The sequence below is a fragment of the Pelodiscus sinensis genome, chromosome 6 (assembly GCF_049634645.1).
Source record: "Pelodiscus sinensis isolate JC-2024 chromosome 6, ASM4963464v1, whole genome shotgun sequence".
Classification (NCBI taxonomy): domain Eukaryota; kingdom Metazoa; phylum Chordata; order Testudines; family Trionychidae; genus Pelodiscus; species Pelodiscus sinensis.
The window spans coordinates 76336945-76357070 of record NC_134716.1 but is presented as its reverse complement, the minus strand read 5'-3'; the positions used below and the strand labels follow the sequence as shown (position 1 = coordinate 76357070).

The 20126-nt window shown below is 44.0% G+C and overlaps 2 protein-coding genes across 4 annotated transcripts in view; one reads left to right on the top strand and one right to left on the bottom strand.

The window, feature by feature from the left end:
* The window catches only part of RASA1 (RAS p21 protein activator 1), a 118588-nt gene extending 114482 nt beyond the window's left edge, over positions 1-4106 (top strand). For both annotated transcript variants that reach the window (XM_075932187.1, XM_075932186.1), the window contains exon 25: positions 3238-4106. In XM_075932187.1, the coding sequence (XP_075788302.1) occupies positions 3238-3321 (84 nt within the window). In that variant the 3' untranslated portion in view covers positions 3322-4106. The remainder of the gene's footprint in view (positions 1-3237) is intronic.
* CCNH (cyclin H) overlaps positions 3522-20126 on the bottom strand; it is a 30714-nt gene continuing 14109 nt past the window's right edge. Inside the window, exons 6-10 of one of the 2 annotated variants that reach the window (XM_075932189.1) lie at positions 19881-19951; positions 16053-16164; positions 14357-14417; positions 7634-7733; positions 3522-3660 (exon numbers count right to left, since the gene is read on the bottom strand). In XM_075932189.1, the coding sequence (XP_075788304.1) occupies positions 7695-7733; positions 14357-14417; positions 16053-16164; positions 19881-19951 (283 nt within the window). In that variant the 3' untranslated portion in view covers positions 3522-3660; positions 7634-7694. Of the gene's footprint in view, positions 3661-4200; positions 6551-7633; positions 7734-14356; positions 14418-16052; positions 16165-19880; positions 19952-20126 lie in introns of those variants that run through there. The other variant, XM_075932188.1, reaches the window with a different exon arrangement.

Genomic DNA, 20126 nt, shown 5'->3' with positions numbered 1-20126 from the left:
CTTCCCCTGCTCCACCCTCTCTCCGAGGCCTCACCCTCCTCACTCCATCCCTCTTCCTCCCTGACCCTTATTCACTTTTTCTAGGCTGGGGTAGAGGATTGGGGTGCAGGCTCTGGTCTTGGGCCAAGAAGTTTGGAGTGTGAAGGGCTCTGGGTTTAGCCCAGTGTAGGGGATTGGGGTCCAGGGTGTAAGCTCTGGGTTCAGGGGGACTCACGTCTGGGGCAGGAGGTTGGGTGTAGGAGGTTCAGGGCTGGGACAGGGATTCAGGAAGCAGGCTCTGACGGCACCATTTAACTGAGATGACTTATGGGTGGTAGAGCAGTGGAGTTAAGGCAGACTTACTCCTGCCCTGGCCCTGCACAGGAAGCAGGGGGCTTCCAGGGGGGCAGTTCCAAGGCAGAGGTCAGGAGCAGCCTGACAGTGTGTGGAGGGGCAACTGAAGTACCAGCACTTGATAGCTTCCTGACCAAACCAGTCAGGATCATCTGTCTGAGGCTCTGAGATCTACTGGCAGATCCTGATCTCCTGGTTAGTGACTATTGCCTTAAGGCAAACCACAGCTTGGTTACTGGACATTCTCAGCATTGGCCAGTGGGGTGCAACCAACTGCCTATTTCCACTACAGGCAGTCCCCGGGTTACGTACAAGATAGGGACTGTAGGTTTGTTCTTAAGTTGAATCTGTATGTAAGTCGGAACTGGCATCCAGATTCAGCCGCTGCTGAAACTGACCGCCAGTTCTGACTTACATACAGAATCAACTTAAGAACCCCAAGGGTCCCCAAGTCAGCTGCTGCTGAAACTGATCAGCAGCTGATTCCAGGAAGCCCGGGGCAGAGCAACTCTGCCTCTGGCTTCCTGTAGTCAGCGCTGGTCAGTTTCAGCAGCGGCTAAATCAGGACGCCTGGGGCAGAGCAGCTGGGGTGCTGCTGGGTTGCTCCAGTAGCGCCGCTCCTCGGCACTACTGGACCAACCCAGCAGCACCCCATCTGCTCTGCCCCAGGCGTCCTGATTCAGCCGCTGCTGAAACTGACCAGCAGAGGCTGAATCAGGACCAGAGCAGCTGGGGTGCTGCTGGGTTGGACCAGTAGCGCCCAGAGCGGCGCTGCGGGACCAACCGGCAGCACCCCAGCTGCTCTGCCACAGGCGTCCGGAAAAAAGCCTAGTCTGCTGGGGGGGCGGGAGCGTACTAGCTGCGCCCCCTCCACCCCACCCCACCCCAGCAGACCAGGAAGACACGGGCGGCGGACCGAGACGCACCGCGGTCCCGCCGCCTGGGTCCTCCGCGGCTTTGCTCCCCGTCTCCCTGGTCTGCTGGAGACCAGCAGACCAGGGAGACGGGGAGCAAAGCCTCTGAGGACGCCGGCAGCGGGACAGCCGCAGGGCGTCTGGGCTGTCCCGCTGCCGGCTTCCCCCGCGGCTTTGCAAAGCCTCGGGGAAGCCGGCAGCGGAGCAGCCTAGGCGCGCCTGGGGTGCCCCGCTGCCCGAGCCCCCCCCCCCCCCCCCCCCCCCCCCCGCGGCTTTGCAAAGCCTCGGGGAAGCCAGCAGCGGAGCAGTCCAGGTGCGCCTGGGCTGCCTCGCTGCCCGAGCCCCCCCACAGCTTTGCAAAGCCGCGGGGGGGGGGGGGGGAGAGGGGAGCCTGGGGCAGCTGGGCTTTGCTCTGCGTCTTCCTGGTCTGCATACCAGGAAGATGCAGAGAAAGCCCCAGAGTACACGGGTGGCAGGACCACGAGGTCCCGCAGTCCGTGTACTCCCGGGCAGCCCCGTTCGTAACTGCGGATCCGACATAAGTTGGATCCGCGTAAGTCGGGGACTGCCTGTATTACAGTGGGCCACTTCCACTGTATCCCTAGCATCTTCTCAGCCCTTCCAGCAAGAGCTCTCTGCTCCCCATCCAGCCCAGCATTGCTTTATGTAGGTGCTTCAATGGCAGCCACTTCTCCCTTGCTGTAGCATGCTACCTCCTTATTGGCTGGGTTCTGCTTTAACCTCCTCCTTTACTAAAGTAGGGCATCCACCCCACTATACAAGCACACATATTAATGCCATGCTCAAAATAGCTGTTCATATGATGTAGGTGTATATGCATTGGCAAACAATTATTACAATAGTGATAGAAATGTAGCCGTGTTAGTCTGGTGTAGCTGAAACAAAATACAGGACTATGTAGCACTTTAAAGACTAACAAGATGGTTTATTAGATGATGAGCTTTCGTGGGCCAGACCCACTTCCTCAGATCAAATAGCGGAAGAAAATAGTCACAACCATTTATACCAAAGGATACAATTAAAAAAATGAACTAGTAAGGCAAGTTAGGGGAAGCTTTCATTAAAATGGTGTGTGTATACTGTTATTGACAAGGGCATGGGATTGTCAGTTTGACACCTGTTCTTGAACACTACTTCAGTAGGATAAAATAAACTAAAATACCTTTTTGGAGAAAATCAAAAGTATTTGAAGGTGGCATACGTGCTATCATAGTTGCTTTGATGTATTTGTACTCCTGTAAGGTTAATTCCTTCAAGGAAAATTTTCTGAACTCCTATTTCTGGTGGTGAAGGAAAAGACCTGGCAGTTAAGAAGCACCTTTCAAAGTGCTATAGATGACTTTCTGCCACAATAACCTATAATTTTACCCTAAAAAGTGAATATGTAAAAATTGCACTTTTTCTGCATAACTGCTTCCAGATGCATCTGGTTATTTTAGTAACTAAATTCAATCTTTACTGTTGTAGTGTGGTTTTTTTACTTTCGTTAGCCCTGTGGAAACAGCTCTACAAAAAGTAAATTGTATTCTGTCCTTTATGTGCATTGTCAACAGACACAGTTCCATTATCTGTCCAAATTCTGTTCTCACCTGTGAGGTAACTAAGAACTCCTCCTGGCAAACAGAATCCTTTTCACTGATGACAGAGGAGATAACTCAATTTGACTTTTATATTCCAGTTTGGGTTTGTAAATTGTTTTAAGTAAATATTTTAAATTTAGACTGGCGTATTTCTCACTACTTTACAGTTATTTTTATTTTTTACATCAGAGCATTGATTTAAAGATGGAATCAGATCAGTTCTTTTATTTTACTTTATAATAGAAAGCTGTGCACACTAATGTTTTAAAGCAAGTCTCATGAAGAAGTTTCAATAGAGAAATAGAAAACATGTCAAGAATATTTGGTTTCCTGATGTGATATTTTCCTATTTGTCCATAATATTACTATTACTGACTTTCTTTCTACAGCATGTCCTAAAGAAGCTTCTAGCTATTACAGAACTGCTTCAGCAAAAACAAAATCAGTATTCAGTATCGAATAACATCAGGTAGCAGCCTTCTACGTAGACTTCTGCATGGATCCAGCATGCCCAACATGGCAACTCACACCAATATCACTTCCTTCTTGCTCTTGCCAAAAATAGCACACCTTTTTCACATTCCCAGTGATGTGTGAACTATGCAAAATAGAAAACAAAGATTCTGTTGGTGAACGTTTCTATCAGCAGCTTTTTAAGCTACGTGTGCAGAATGTTTGCACTTTTTTCCACATGGAACCAATTTTCACAACCTCTGAGCCTTGGTGTACCAATCACCTTCCACAAAGAAAATGCTGTGACTGTGTCTTGAACTTCAAACGTTATTTTCAACACCTTGCCAAAGTTTTGCTGTCTGTTGGAAAAGAAGTTATAGTCAACTGACAAAGAACTAAACACATTGTTTTGACAGCTAATTATAACTGGATTGAACACATTTTTACTGTAATTTCTAACTGGTTACAATTACGACTTTTGACTGTTCAACCACTTTAATTTGTATTTACAGTTTCAAGAATTTGACATTATCGTAGGAACAATCTTTTGCTGCATACTTTTTATACCATGCTGTTTCTCTTGCTGGAATTATTTTGAAAGAGAATATGCAGAATGGGTCTTCTCAGCTTTATTTTTTAATGTGTCACTGATTCTGTTTGAATAATTCTTCCATCATGGACTGTGTATCCAGATAAATCACAATGCTTTTGTAAAATGTTTACAACAGTAAATAATTTGAACTCAGTAAATTTATTGATCATTGTATCAGACATGCATGCATTCATTAAACAATTTTATAAAGAATGGAGTGGTTTGTGTGTTGTATAATGTAAGTCAGACAAGATTTCTAACCGAAAATACTTGTGTGATTTCAAAAATCAGTTTTTAAAATAAAATCAGCTCTAGATAGAATATGAACATTTTTCGATTTTTTGAAATGTTAAGTTTCATTGTTTACTGTAGTTTACTCTCTTGCAAATCTAATCTTTAGAATGAAAATTCCAACCTCATCTTGCCTATCTTTTAGCAGCTGCTGTTTCATATATCCTGTGATATCCAGCCACAAAATAAGCTGGAGTTTCAGTGAACAACTCAATTTCAATGTTGTATAATTCATAGGTTAAGCCAGGTTCTTCAGTTTCTTATACTTGTGTGAAAATTCTTCACGTTGCAAATAAAGTATGAAATATCTTTCTAATATGGAAAAAATTTACATTTCCAGCATTTAGATTCAAGACTAATATGGCTTTGTAATAATTTGCCTCTCAAGATTCAGCATAGAAGATTATGACCGATACAGTTCATTGGAAATATGGTCACACATTACTGGACTTCACAAAGTTTCATTTTTATTTGTTGATAATTGTGTATATTTTATGTTTTTATCTATTTGAATGCTCGCAGTTGAGGGAAGCTGTGGGAAGGGGATGATCTGACAATAGGCATGTAATGGCAGTGAGTTTAAAATATTCCTTAACTATTAAAATATAAATTATCAATGTCACATGGTAAAGTAAATATCCTTATATCAAACTCTTACATTTTCAAGCAGTTTTTCTTTTTCCTTCTTATGAAACTGATGATGTGACATTTATTGCTAAACTTCTAATTTTTCCTAGTCAAGTTATAACATCCTTCCAAAATGGGGGAGGGAGAAAATAGTTGAGGGGGAGTGGGAGAGAAGAAACAACAAATGGGTAGAGATGGTAGCAGTGTTATGGAAAAAACTGGTATAGCTACTGCATGCAGTCATTCACCTTTTCATTTTGGAGAGGTATAGAATATCAGTGGGGTAGGAGGGAATTGGAAGATTAGTCCAAAAAACAGGACTAAGTAAGGCAGAAAATCTTGTAGGATGGGAGCAAGTTGGTCAGCTTCAGAGATGAAATCAGAAAGATGTAAATAAAGTAGTGTGGCCTTAAAACAGTATTCTGGTGAGAAATTATTAGAAAAGCATCCACAACTAGGTTGTTTCTCTCTGGGTGGTGACATTTACATATGTCTTAGTGCACATAAAAAATGTATTCGACACACAGATAGGAAAAGATTAGAGGGAAAATTGCTTCTGACTGTTAACTAGCTGCCTCATTTTTGTAGAGTTCCCTTTTTTGACGTTAAAGGCTATTGTAGTGGGTTTGATATTTTTTTCCCCTTCTACAAAGATGTTAAATTTAATTATGATCACTATTAGAGTGCATCTACACAGCACCCTTGTCTTGAAATGAGCTGTGCTATGCAACTTGCATAGCTTATTTTGTAATTTCGAAAACTTGCTATTCCAAAGTGCCCCTTAACCCTCATAAAATGAGGGTTAGCAGGATGTCAGAATAAGTTGCCCATTATATCAATCTATTATTGGGTATTTTTTGTAGCCCCTCTAATCATTCTAAGCATTACATAATCACAGGCATGTGGTCAGTAGTATAGTCCTCCTACTATATTCTTTTATTCAAGCATGGAATTTCTATCCATAGAGACTCTTTGAATTGGATACAACTTTTATAATATTGTCATTTTCCCATATAATGCCATTCCCCTTCCAGTATGACCAACAGTCTTGCCTATATAGTTTGTATCCTGGTAATACCATGTCTCAGTGATTTTGATTATATCAATAATTAATTTAATTCAGACACTCATTCACCCTTTTTAGCATTTAGATTTCTTGCATTGTTATTTTCAAGGATTTATACAGTTTAATATTCAGTTGCCTCCATGTAATGTAACAATTCCATGCAATAAGACAGGACAACCTAAAACATTAATTCAAAGGAGACTGCTGGAGGAAAACAGTGGCAAAGAAAGGAACAATCCAGGATCTTAGAGGAAATGGGAAAAACAATTATCTAGGGCCTTCCCCCTTGCCTGCATCCAATTAGGCTTATTTTTTCCAGAGCTGAATCTAGGGTCCATCACTATTAAGTCTAAACTAGTGCCCTCATCGTTGAGTGAATTGTTGGCAACTGCCCTAGGAAGCCTGACACCTTGGAGTGTGTGAATACAAGAGACTAAATATGATTTTCCTAATCCACAGATGGAGATAAGAGCTGAATAATACTTAAAGCTTAGAAAAAAGGCTGAGGTTTATGTAAGGGAATATGTATGTATATACCTTTTGCTTTAATACTTATCTGATATGTACTTTGGGGTGAATTAATGCTCTGGTTAAGAAGCAATTAGAAGTCACTCACTCAGCTGGTGGTCATGGGATAAAAGGTGTTACAGATGTTGAACTTTCCACCTCCCTCCTATGAGGCAAAGAAGTACACCCCTCAGGTGACTTCAAGTGGGACAAAGGAAGTTTAAGTACAGTGTACCTTGTAGCTGTGCCAGTTTGACTTCAGGCTAGTGGCTGCCCTTGCTTATTAAAACCACTTAAACACAACTTGCCCTGGTACTTGTTAGCTACACTATGACTTCCTCATTTCAGAGCACTACAGCTTAGATTTATCCTCCAAAAATGAATCCATGCAGACTTCTTGTAGAGAGAGCTCCTATTTGTACCAGGAGCTTCAGGGGGTAGATGAGTTTTAGTCTGTTACAAGAAAAAAAAAACCAACAAATGGTCTGGTAGCACTTTATAGATTAACAGAACTACATGTTCTGTTACCTGTCATCTGAAGAAGTGGGTTGTGCCCACAAAAGCTCATGATCCCATCTACATGTTCTGTTAGTCTATAAAGTGCTACCAGACCATTTGTTGTTTTTTTTCCTCTTTGTACCAGTACAGCTTACTTCTGCCTGAACTAAGGTAAGATGATGTGATCCTAGAAGTACTCTAGTGCCAGCCAGTGCATTCTGATGTAGAACTGTCAGTTGCTCTACCTGACCTGAAGAGCATGCTGTTGGTTTATGTTGTTCGTTCTTAGGATTTGAACAAACACAGCTGTAAGTGTGGTGTATTTGCTTTGACTTTAGTTAAATGCCTGAGCCATGTAGTGAAAGCTTTCCCTCTTCAAAAAGTTTTCATATTACATTTGTTATTGTCCAATTTCTCCATGGCTTTTTTTAAAATAAAGCAATACGTTTCAGGGTGCACCTGTGTTAAGTATCTTAGACCTTAAAAGCCACTTACTGCTATTAATCCTCAACAAATCTATGCTGCATTAGTGGTGATACTATAGAATAAGTTCTCTAAGTGTGCAAAAAAGATACTGACAGCAAAATTTAAGTTCTGGGAAAAAACAGAGCAATTAATATCTGAAATCATGAGCGACTAATTTAAATAAAATAAATTGATTTATTATGAAATAGTAAATACATATCCCACTGTAAAGTGGAACCTGCATAAGTTATTAGCTGAAGAAAGGTTTTACAAATAAGAATCCTACATGATGCAGTAGACAACAGCACATGCCAGAGCTTCAGGAACTGCTCCATCTTCCTTTAAAATTATAATGAATCTACAAGATCATCATCAGTCCATTCTTCCTAAAATAATTGGGAAAAGAGAATCAAGTTGATTACAAGCATACAGTGTACTGTAAAGACTTCCAGATATTACTGGTTAGGTGTGGGTAACTTAAAGCACATGGAGTACTTTGCTGTCTAAATATAAACAGGTGGCCTAGAGTAACAGACACACAAGCCAAATGGAAACATACTTATATCAAAGTATTTAAGACAGTAATTTATATAATCCTTTAAAGACAGTGAACTCTGGCTACAACCTCAGAAAATTGTGTAAAACAGTCCTGGCTGCATATTCCTGCAAACAGACTACAGTAAACTTCCGATAATCCGGCACCTTTAGGACCCAGGAGGTGCTGGATTATCAGATATGCCTGACTATCAGAAGGGGGGGCTATGAGGGGTCTGGAGTAGGGTGGGAGGGGATGCCACCCCAGACCCCTCATAGCCCCCCCTTACAGTAGTCCGGCTCTGCCCCAGGCATCCCTGATTCAGCTGCTGCTGGTCAGTTTCAGCAGCAGCTGAATCAGGCATGCCTGCAATAGAGCAGCTAGGGTGCTGCCAGGTTGGTCCCGCAGCCCCGAGGGGCAGCGCTATGAGACCAACCCCGCAGCACCCCAGCTGCTCTGCTCCTGGCTTCTCCAATTCAACTGCTGGTCAGTTTCAGCAGCAGCTGAATGGGGGAAGCCTGTCCAGCTGCCCCAGCACTTCCGGGTTCCTGATGGTGCCGGATCATCAGGAGTCCCGGAGCATTGGATGCCAGACTAATGGGAGTTTTACTGTATTTTGACCAACAGTGTCCTTTAGGCCTGTCTGTAGACTCAACCTACCCTCTGTTCTTTTTCCAGTTCAGAACCCAGTTTGTAAAGGACTCACCTATGGCTGTAGAATCTATGTGGACAATACTATTGAGAATTATAGTTGCATAAAGTTACAGTTCTGTGAGTTGGCAGTCCAGTTTTAGTGTCTAGCAAGAAGCAACCCCAGTCAGGAGTTGGATGTTAGAGGTCCTAGTAAAATAAGAATCAGATAACACTGAATAAAAGTGAACAGTGATCCCCCTGGAGCTGCTCTGCATGTTTTCAAATTGTTGCTGTATGAGAAACTGCAGAAGATGCCTGAGCCCAGCTGAAGAGATCTAATCCAATGCCAAAAGGGATCATCTAGGCTAAACTGCTTTAGAGAGGACAGGGGGAGTGGTCTCTTCCTGAATAGGAAGACATACAGGTAGCACTGGTGATCGTGGCCCTATGGAGCCAACAGCCATGCTATCTATAAGGACAGAAACCTCTGTATCTCCTACAGAGGGGAAACTGCTATTACTGGTCAGCCCAACCACCTCTATTAGGAGGCACAGTCTGCTCTGCATCTATAGTCTAGACATCAGCTGAACAGCTTGCTTCAGGACAGTTAAGCCAGCATGCACATGACCAGCTGGAGGATGTGAACTCCTTTCTCTGATCCCATCAAGCAAGATAAGTTTATTAGGTGCACAAACCAGAACAGCCTTGGCCTAAATGGGGATAAAGGTGATTACTCTGTTTGGATCCTCAATATTAGAGGGTGACTATCCACTGGTTTCATTATCCTGTCCATAAGGGAAAGGAAAGCATCTGACAGTTTAGTCTCAAGGCCCCTACCAACATCAAGCCAGATGTTTGGTATTTGCTTAGGTTTATAGTAAACCTGTCTATTGATTGGTATTCCCCACCTTCAGAATATGATCCTTGACAGTCTTTTTATACTAATTACCAGCTGAGATGGTGGCCTGTAAGGTTAGACAGAGCTATTGTGAAGGTAAGTGCATGCGCTCTAGCCCACAGTACCTTGCTCTGGGGCTGTTGACAAAACACTGATGTGTCCATCACCTGGTTGATTAGTTTATGTAACATGGGAAGAAATACTGTACACAGTGGTGTCAAGTATCAGAGGGGTAGCTGTGTTAGTCTGGATCTGCAAAAGCAACAAGAAGTCCCATAGCACCTTATAGACTAACTGATGTATTGGAGCATAAGCTTTTGTGGGCAAAGACCCACTTCGTCAGATGCATGTAGTGGAAATTTCCAGACAGGTGTAAATACTAGAGGCCTCCTACTACAAGACAATCCCAAGAAAGAACCCAACAGAACACCACTGCCAATCACCTACAGTCTTCAGCTAAAACTTAACGCATCAGTGATCTACAAACCATCCTGGACAATGATCCCTCACTTTCACAGGCCTTGGGAGGCAGGCCAGTCCTCACCCACAGACAACCCGCCAACCTGAAGCAAATTCTCACCAGCAACTATACACTGTTACTCTATCTCAGGAACCAATCCATGCAACAAACCTCAGTGCCAAGTCTGCCCTCATATTTACACCAGTGACACCATCACAGGACCTAACAAGATCAGCCATTCTGCCACTGGTTCATTCACCTGCACATCTACTAATTTAATATACGCCATCATGTGCCAGCAATGCCCCTCTGCTATATACATAGGCCAAACTGGACAGTCCCTACGCAAAAGAATAAATGGACACAAATCAGATACTAGGAATGGCAATATACAAAAACCTGTAGGAGAACACTTCAATCTCCCTGGACACACAGTAGCAGGTTTAAAGGTAGCCATCCTGCAGCAAAAAAACCTTCAAGACCAGACTTCAAAGAGAAACTGCTGAGCTACAGTTCATCTGCAAATTTGACACCATCAGTTTAGGATTAAACAAAGACTGAATGGCTAGCCAAGTACAAAAGCAGTTTCTCCTCTCTTCGGTGTGTCTACATTGGCAAGATTTTGCGCAAAATCTTGCTGCCTGTCTACACTGGCCGCGAGTATTTGCGCAAGAACACTGACTTTGTAATGTACAAAATCAGTGGTTCTTGCGCAAATACTCTGACGCTCCTGCGCAGGGATAAGTATTCTTGCGCAAGAAGGCCAGTGTAGACAGCAAAGTTAATTTCTTGCACAAGAAAGCCCAATGGCTAAAATGGCCATTGGAGCTTTCTTGCGCAAGAGAGCGTCTACACTGGCATGGATGCTTTTGTGCAGAATCATGCCAGTGTAGACACAGCCTTGGTGTTCACACCTCCACATCCCCTGCTAGAAGTGGGCCTCACCCTCCCTGACAGAATTAACCTCGTTATCTCTAGCCTTATTCTGGCCTGCATATTTATACCTGCCTCTGGAAATTTCCACTACATGCATCTGACGAAGTGGGTCTTTGACCACAAAAGCTTATGCTCCAATACATCTGTTAGTCTAAGGTGCCACAGGACTCCTTGTCGCTTGTACACATTGGATAAATAGCTAGGAGTTCAAATATATTTATAAAGGCAAGAATCTGGGATTTCATAGATGCTCTAGGTGAACGCTGCACCCTCACATGGAAGCATCTGTTATCAGCACCTTGCTAGGCAGCAGGGTAGAAAATACCTGGAAAAGATCCTTCCACCAACTTATCAAAACTTCTCAGGGGACTTACACCTTGTCAGTGTCTACTAGGCAGATATAGATTTCAAGCCAGGCATGCAAGGCACATAAAGGAAATAATGGCTTTCTGTACTTGTGTTGTAAGAATGCCAATGATGCAAGAGCCTGTGGAACACGCAAAGATGGTTAAAGGTAAGGCTACAAATGTTGGACTTGCAGTAAGCTTTTTCTGCTCTGTAATCAAATACAGGCACTGTGCAATCTATTCTTTGGGCTGGCAACTGAGGTAGTTCCGTTGATCCGGTGTTATCAAAAAGACAGGGACTGTTAAATAATGCAGTGATCATCCTAGAATTAGCTAGTCATCAAATAAGGACATAGTTGGATACCTTTCTGCCTCAGGTGAGTTGCCATGACTACCAGGTTTTTATACCTTTTGTGCTGCTGCATAATCAAAGAACAGGACACTCCTGGTAGTAAGATACTCCCACTTAAACTTTGAGATCTGTGGCAAGTGAATTTATACATGAAGAAAATATATATATCTTATAGCTCTTGACACAAGTCAGATTTGAGTTTAATGAATAGATTATAAAAGCATGGGGTTCCACCTTGAATTTGAAAGTGGAGGAACTTCTGATTAAAAAACTAGAATTGGATACTAGTCCCACTTCCTCAGGATTAGGGACTCTAAGGACACTTCTTCCACTCATCCAAGTTTTAGAATATAAATCTTGGTTTAGCAGACTCTAGGTCAATCTCATAAGGGACCCACCCTAACTTTATAGTCTCCAAGACCCAGCATTAACATACTAGATTCCAGGGCTCAAAAACCAAAGGAAGGGTCCTGATACTACAGAAATGGTCCTCAATTATCTGAACCTTAAGGATTCCCATAGGCTGTAGCAGAGGAAGCCACTGAACAACTTACAGTGTCCAGCACATAATGGCACCTGCAACAATGTACAAGCTACCAGTTGTCCATCAAATACAATGGACTTAATTTCATCCTGTTATGGGGTTTTTCCAATAAATTACAACATTGTGTCCCAATTACGCTGACAGGAGCACCCTGTAATTTACAATGCACAAGTAAAACAATTTTATCTTCCAAATGTCTCTTGAAAGTTATTTTGGGGTCCCTGTCATATCTAGGTCTTTCATTTGAACCTCTGCTTTTTTCTCTGCAGCTCCTATGTTCAGTATCAACTAACAAGTAGTGCACTCCAACAGCCACCAGGGATTCAGGAGGAACTGGCACATGTAATGCTATTCAAATCCATCTGAAAGGACTTGCTAGCACTTCTCTGGCTTTTTAAAAGTGGGTCAGCTAGTGGAATACCTTGGACAAGGTGGCCATCACTATTCCAGAACATGTTGCAATTTAAATAAAAGTAAGCCTGACCCACTCCAATTAAAAAGCAGGGTGAAATCAAGAAACAGTTCTCTTAATGGTCATGGTTACAGCAGAGCAAGAAGCTTATATTGTTCAGACAAGACAATCAATACGATTGGTCTTGGTAGTAATTGCCTCTTTTCTTGAAGGTGTGATTTTAAACTGAGGTTACAGGATGAACCTCTCTAGTCTGGCAACCTCAAGACCTGACTGGTGCCGAACAGGTAACCAGTAACATGTGGCTCCTGGTCTGGCTCCCGGGGAGCCAACTGCCACCCTATGCTGCTGCTTCTACTACAGAGGCAGCACTGCAGCAGCAGTCAGCGTGCACCAGAAGCCAGCTTAGAATCTTGCTCCTGGTGTGCACCAAACCCCAGGAAGCTGGCTGCCACCCCACGCTGCAGGTGCATGTAACTGCTGAAAATTTTCAGCAATTACACAGCCAATTACCTGCATTTTAACTAGGTATGTAAACAAGTAGTCAAGTTGAGTACTAGACTACTCACTTCCTCCCCCCTTACTGTCTCTATATTTAGAGAAATGTGCTGGGGGGAGCTGGCTTAAAAGCCATCTCCCCCCAGCACCACCTCTATCAGAGGCAGTGGGGGGTGGGGGAGAGAGGTAGGGAAGGCTGCAGTGAAGCAGCCTCTGCCCACAGCGAGCCTAGGCTGGCCGCAGGCAGAGGATGCTCCAGCAACAGTCCCTGTCCGCAGCCACTGTGAACAGGGGCTGCTGGACCCTGCAGGGCTCTTACCACATTTAAAAGGCAGAGCCTCAGCAGTCTGGGACCCAGCACAAGTTGTCCTGGGACTACTCAATACCAGCTTGTGCCACCTCCAGGAACCACCCTCTCTGCAGTGCTCCTCTTATCAACTAATCTTGTAGTTGACAAATTATATCTACTACTCAATTAGCCAAATACCCACTCCTTAACATCCTTAATTTTAACATTCCTACTTTAAATTTCAAGCAGGAGAGACTTCTTAAATTCTACTTCATCAAGCCAATTAAGCTTGTCACTGCTGGAGTGTACTCTGCTTCCACATCTTCTGACCTTTAATCTTACAAAAATCAGGGAAGATGAGTCATTTCCCCATCTGTTGGCCACGGTGGGGAATGCTGGTGCATTGTAATAGAGTTTACATCTTCCCACGGTTTGACCCTAAACACAAAGCCACAATTCCCATTTATAACTTCTAACTTTTAGCTCCATTGTGCTATTACTTTTCGTTATGGTAGTTCTTTCATGCTACCGTAACAAAACACAAATCTTGACCTCACTCCTATCTTAAAAGATTACTATCTATTCTGAAAGTTAGTGGGTTTCCTGAATGTTGCTTTTCACTCTTATGCAACTAGAATCAACAGCAAATTTAAATTTATGAAACAGCCATTCAAAGACTAAAATAAACACAATAAGCCGTGAAGAAATTAAATTTTACCAAACCAGAATTCTTGGTCTAATTCTATAGTATACAGGCTAGCAAGGACAAGGGGTAACATATTACACTGAAGAAACAAGAGAGATACTGAAAAGCATACAGCTGCCTGTGGCCAACAAGGCCATGTCAAGCCCCTTTCGGGGTTACTACCACTTTAAATTTAGATTACAAAGATTTCTCTTGGTCCCAAGCTTTTTCCCATAAGGAGCTATGATGGAAATAAACTAGAATATGTAAGAAATAAGAGGCATGGTTTTACTGTAACTGTAAAAACCATCCAGGTACTAAACCGGTTTCCAGAAGATTTTAATATTAATGAATTTTACCAGTCTCGTTAATGGTTACTAAAGAAAATATGAACAGTTCTTCTGTAACATGCCTACTAACCTCTTCCATCTTAGATTTCTTTGTAATATATTCATCATCTTCATAGCCCTTCCTCTTCTTTCTAATTCCCCAAAGAAAAATATAAGGTGTTTAGACACTGAGAGGAAGTTCAACTTCACTACTAACTTCATTATCCTTAAAACTCATCACCTATTAAACCATCTTGTCAATCTTTGAAGTGCTACATAGTTTTTCCTTTTGTTTATCAAGAGGAAACTAACACAGCTATCTCTCTATTACTATTCAAGTTGAATTTGTTACATATATTTCTTGAATGCATTTATGTTGGGAGTTTCTTGCCATTTCACTTACACTGACTAGTGTAGTTTTTGCAATCTTTACAAAAAGATTTTCATGAAATTTGTGTAAAATATGACTTTCTTGAAAGGGTTTCTAAGCCCTTGATAAATAGATCAACTACATACATACTGTTAGGCAGGTATTAATTGGTTTGTTTGGGTCTTTTCTCCAAGATGGGTTAAATGGCACAGAGGTAATTGGCTTCAAGCCCATCCCATGGTTAGTCAATGCCCAGAGCAAGGAATGAATCCTGGAGACCAAGCCCCTATGTTAGTAACTGTTAGGGATACAATCCTACACATTAAATATTTTATTTTACCAACTACTTGGGGGCTGTGCCCCCTGCTCACTGTGCTTGCCAACTCCCCTCTCGCTGGGGGAAGGGGTAGGCAACCCTGGCTGTCCCCCGGCCCCCTTATCCCTCCTCCCTGCTGCCTGCCTGTACCCATGAGCCAGGGTCCCCTTCTCCCTAACCCCACTACCACCACCAGCCCAGGCCCTTCCTTTCCCCCCCACCATAACTCCTCTCTCCTGGCTGCAACACGCGCCAGGCCCAGCTCTAACCCTGCTGGCTAGGGAGGCGCAGGGGTGCCTGCCTGCTGCTCCTGGGTGCAGTGAGGCACAGAGAGCACACAGCACTCTGGGGCACTTCAGCCTGCTGAGATGGAGAAAGCAGCAACGCAAGGGGCCGCTGTCCCACACTCTCCCCCATGCAATACTACCTGCACTGCTCACTGCCCCAGCTCAAGGCTGTCCCTTCACCCACAGAGCGAAAGGGAAGGAGCAGACAGGTTGGTGCGATGGGTCAGGGGTGCTCTGCCTACAGCAATAAGTGCAGCCAATGGGGAACAGGTGAGTCTCTGCCAGGGCAGCCGGACTTTGGGCAGTTGGGCACTACGCTCCAGCTCCCTGAGAGCCTGCTGCTGGCACAAACCCAGCTGGGAGCCCCACTCCTAGTGCCTGTCTTCAAGCTGCTGTCCTGAGCACTGCACTGCACTCCCCCTCTAGGCTATCATAGCTGCAATGTGGGGTCTGCCAGCTACTGTGCCATGTTTCTTGGTGTTGAAAGCCCTGTGGGATGGGGATGGAGGAAGGGGAGTAGGGGCTTAGTTTAAAATAGCAATTCCAAGCAGCAATGGGAAACAGGTGGGATGCAGAGTGAAGTGATGATGTCACTGTTATCCCGCAGGAATGAATGAATCTCTCAGATATAGATTAGAGAGAGAGATATGCAGTATAATTAGATCAATTTTCTTTTTCATCTGAATATATTGTACAGTACAAGGAAAATTAATATTTTATAAAAGCGAATGTCTCTGCAGAACATGACTGTTCTAAATGGCAGTGTAGGAAAGCAGAAAGTCAAAACTTCGTAATGTGCCAAAACGATACTTACAAGTGTGTATTAAGAGCAAGTTCAGAGCTGTGACATTTCTCTAACTTCTGCTTTAGTGCAGTAACTTCCTCAGGCCGTGGTGGTTCATATTTCTTTATGAGATTTTTCATGCCTATTGGAGGTAACACCACAACTTTTCAAAGTAAAGAATTGGTTGCAATAAGTTACTGATTTAATTCCCATAACATTCTTGTAATCCCAAGAATCAATGGAATAGTCATGTTTAGAACTTAAGAGGTCTTGGCTCACAGCTCTCTCAGACTAAACTCTTCAGAATACTAAAACTTAACAATTCAAACCACATTTTTTACTTGGAAAAACTTTATCAAATCACAACAGTTCATAAAGAATTGTAGCACAGTTTTAAGGCCCTGTCAATAGGACTGTCTCTTCTTACTTTCATTAGGTTATGAATACATCAAAAGCTAGCTTTTCAATTAGAGACATTAGATATCGTGTAACTGAATAGTCATATAACCGCATGAAATCTTGATTACGCAGCTATTCGATAGTCCCTGGTGGCAGGGCCAGCAGCCAGAGCACTCCTGTCCCACTCCTGCCTCTCAAACAGAGGAAGCAGCACAGGATGGTAGGCAGGAGGCAGTCCACATGGCACTGCTGCTTTGAAATGCATGCAGTGTTTCAGTGCATCAGCACTGTGTGGAGTTCAGGGTCTGGGCCCGGGCTCCGGGCCCCACAGAGCGCTGCTGCTTTGAAGCATCCCCTCTTTCTCCCCCGCCCCTGCATGCTGCCTCTGTCTGATAGAGGCAGCAAGGGCGGGGGGGACAAGGAGGGTGGGAGAAAGCAACTAGTATGTGGACTAGTGTGTGTTCACTAGTCATTCACATCCCTATCCCCTGCACTGCTGCCTCATAGGGCAGAGGGGGACAGCGAGGAAGCACCATGGAGTTAGCTCCATCCAGCTCCTGCCTGTCTCCCCCCACTCGCAGCAAGGGGGTAGAGGGGTGGGCAGGCAGGTCTGCAGAGTCAGCATGCATGGGGAGCTGGCTTGAAAGGCAGCTCCCCACATTTAGTGGCTCCAGCCTGCCCCTCTCACCTTCCATAGTGCTGCCTCTCTATCATAGGCAACAGTGTGGGGATGGGGTGGCAGGCAGATGTGGTGCTCATGGGGAGCCTGCTTAAAGTCAGCTCCTCATAGGGGCAGGTTACGGGAACCGGTGCCTTGCTGATACAAAAGCAGCAAGGGGGGTAGGGGAGTGCATGTAGTTGAAAAGATTAACCAATAAGCCCAAGCTTATCAGTTAATTGTGTAGTCGACTACACATTGACATCCCTACTTTCAATATGAAGAAGCTGCAATTGTACATGCTTGCACTACAGACCATTTTAATGAGATTGAAAGCCTACCAAAAAATCTTTTTAAAGCAAATATAAGGTACTTGGGGGGAAAAAGGACTTTTTGAATAGCTTCATAAACAAGATCTCAGCTTAGAAAAACCATAAGATACTCTTAAATTTTAAAAAGCCCAAGATTACATGTGTAAGAGTCTTAAAATAAATCCTCTGATGTAAAGTGGCAGTTAAGTAGTGTCAAGATATAGTGTAAGCTCAGAAAAGAGAGCCACACTGAAAACTAGCTGGCATCATAATTCTGAATTTCCTCAAGGCTAAGAAATGATGCAGAGCTAGCACTACTGTCCTAACAAGTGTCAGGAAATGTTGATATACTTTCCTTTCTGCACTGTGCATCAAGTCTTAAAAATAAAGACCAGTTTTAATCTTGTTAAAGCAAACCAAATTAGTCATCTGTCAGCAAGCATAAGAGAAACACTTATTTTTATCATTAGCAGTTTTTTGTACCACAGGTATGTTTCCTTTTATAAAGTAAGAGTGTGAGTGTCCATCCATTTGTCCTAGCCTAAAGGTACGTTTTCCATGAAAATATACGATGGCTAGACTAAAGTTTAGGGATAGTTTCAAAGCATTCATCTGCAAAAAAATTGGGCTTGTTTACTTTGCTTTTTTACAATATAGTGACAGCTTCAAAAAGGGAGAGAAGATAAGTTCCCCCTTTTTTTTTTTTACACTAGAAATATAGCTTGGAAGACATTGGTGAATTAGTGAAACAGTTTCACAAGAGCCAAGAAATTAAGATCAGCAACTAAGAGGTGAAAATCAAATTTCAGTGATTTAAAAACTAACACTTAACTTTAGTGACTAAATATTTTGGAGAAAAAAAAATCTTTAGTGATTCAACACAGTTTTTATTAACTCATGGCAACTAATATCCATCAAAGCACCCAACACATTCACTAGCAAAACTAGATTTGAACATTCTTGATGTTTCTAAAATAAACAGCACAAGAACACGCGCTTTAAATCTTTCAAGACTTCTCTATACACTAAAGTGTTTAAAAAGTAGCAAGAGTCTGAAAAGATTAAACCTTTACAGACACCATTAACTTTAAATTTATTTGGCTTAGAAAAATGTACCCTCTAGTGGCACAAGTAGTAATCCACAGGTTTCTACAACCTGAAAAATGGGCTAAAGGAAATAATTTCCATTTCTTCTACTTTAACAGCAACCAAGAAAATATTTCACCCAAATTCATGAGTACAGGCAGTCCCCGGGTTACGTACAAGATAGGGACTGTAGGTTTGTTCTTAAGTTGAATCTGTATGTAAGTCGGAACTGGCGTCCAGATTCAGCCGCTGCTGAAACTGACCACCAGTTCTGACTTACATACAGATTCAACTTAAGAACCCCAAGCTTCCCCAAGTCAGCTGCTGCTGAAACTGATGAGCGCTGATTCCAGGAAGCCTGGGGCAGAGCAACTCTGCCTCCGGCTTCCTGTAGTCAGCGCTGGTCAGTTTCAGCAGCAGCTGACTTGGGGACGCCTGGGGCAGAGCAGCTGGGGTGCTGCTGGGTTGCTCCAGTAGCACCGCTCCTCGGCGCTACTGGACCAACCCAGCAGCACCCCAGCTGCTCTGCCCCAGGCATCCTGATTCAGCCACTGCTGAAACTGACCAGCAGCGGCTGAATCAGGACCTGGGGCAGAGCAGCTGGGGTGCTGCCGGGTTGGTCCAGTAGTGCCCAGAGCGGGTGCTGCAGGACCAATCCGCAGCGCCCCAGCTGCTCTGCTCCAGGGTCCAAAACAAAAGCCTGGTCTGCGGGGGGGAGGGCACACTATCCGCGCCCCCCCCCCCCCAGCAGACCAGGGACACGGGGAGCAGTGCAGCAGCAGCAGCGGGGTGCCGCGCCTCTGAGGCTTTGCTCTGGCAAAGTCTCAGAGGCGCAGGACCCCCCCCCCCCCGCGGCTGCGGCTTCAGTCCTGGTGCCTGTGGTCTGCTGGGGACCGTCCCAGCAGACCACAGGCACCGGGTCTCAAGCGGCAGCAGCGGCGGTTCCCGCGCTTCTGAGGCTTTGCTCTGGCAAAGCCTCAGAAGCGCGGGAACCCGCCCGGTGCCCCTGGTCTTCTGGAGACGGTCTCCAGCAGACCAGGGGCACTGGAGCAGCTTACGAACGGGGCTCTCTCGCCCCGGAGCTCGCAGGTAGCAATCCGCTACCTCGACCTCCGGGGCGAGAAAGCCCCGTTCGTAAGTGCAGATCCGACATAAGTCGGATCTGCGTAAGTCTGGGACTGCCTGTAGTAACAGCAGCAGATATCAAAAGTAGGGCTTTCAATTTTCAAGAGTGTGGTTAATCCCCCAAGACCTTGTTACAGACAACAATATGGAGGCCCATTGCATCATGACCACATGTGTTTACTATAGAAACTAGGTTTCATTCCCCCCTCCCCCCACCCAACTAGTTCATTTTGTGACCTTTTTCTACTAGCCTTGCATACTTACCCAATATTTACTTACATTTCATTCCATCTAGTAACTGGGACAGAGATGTTCTGTTTTCTTTCAGTGTAAGACATTCTGATAAATAACTATAGAAAAAAAAAAGAAAAATATGGATACCTGAATTGATCATGTATTGCAGTAATTCTAACACATTCTTCATAGTCTCCATTGTTAAAGTAAATGACAGTGTCACATTCAGAGTTCCCTCTAACACAGTGGTCCCCAACCTTACGGGGCAGCTGGGTGCCCGGGGGCAGGGCC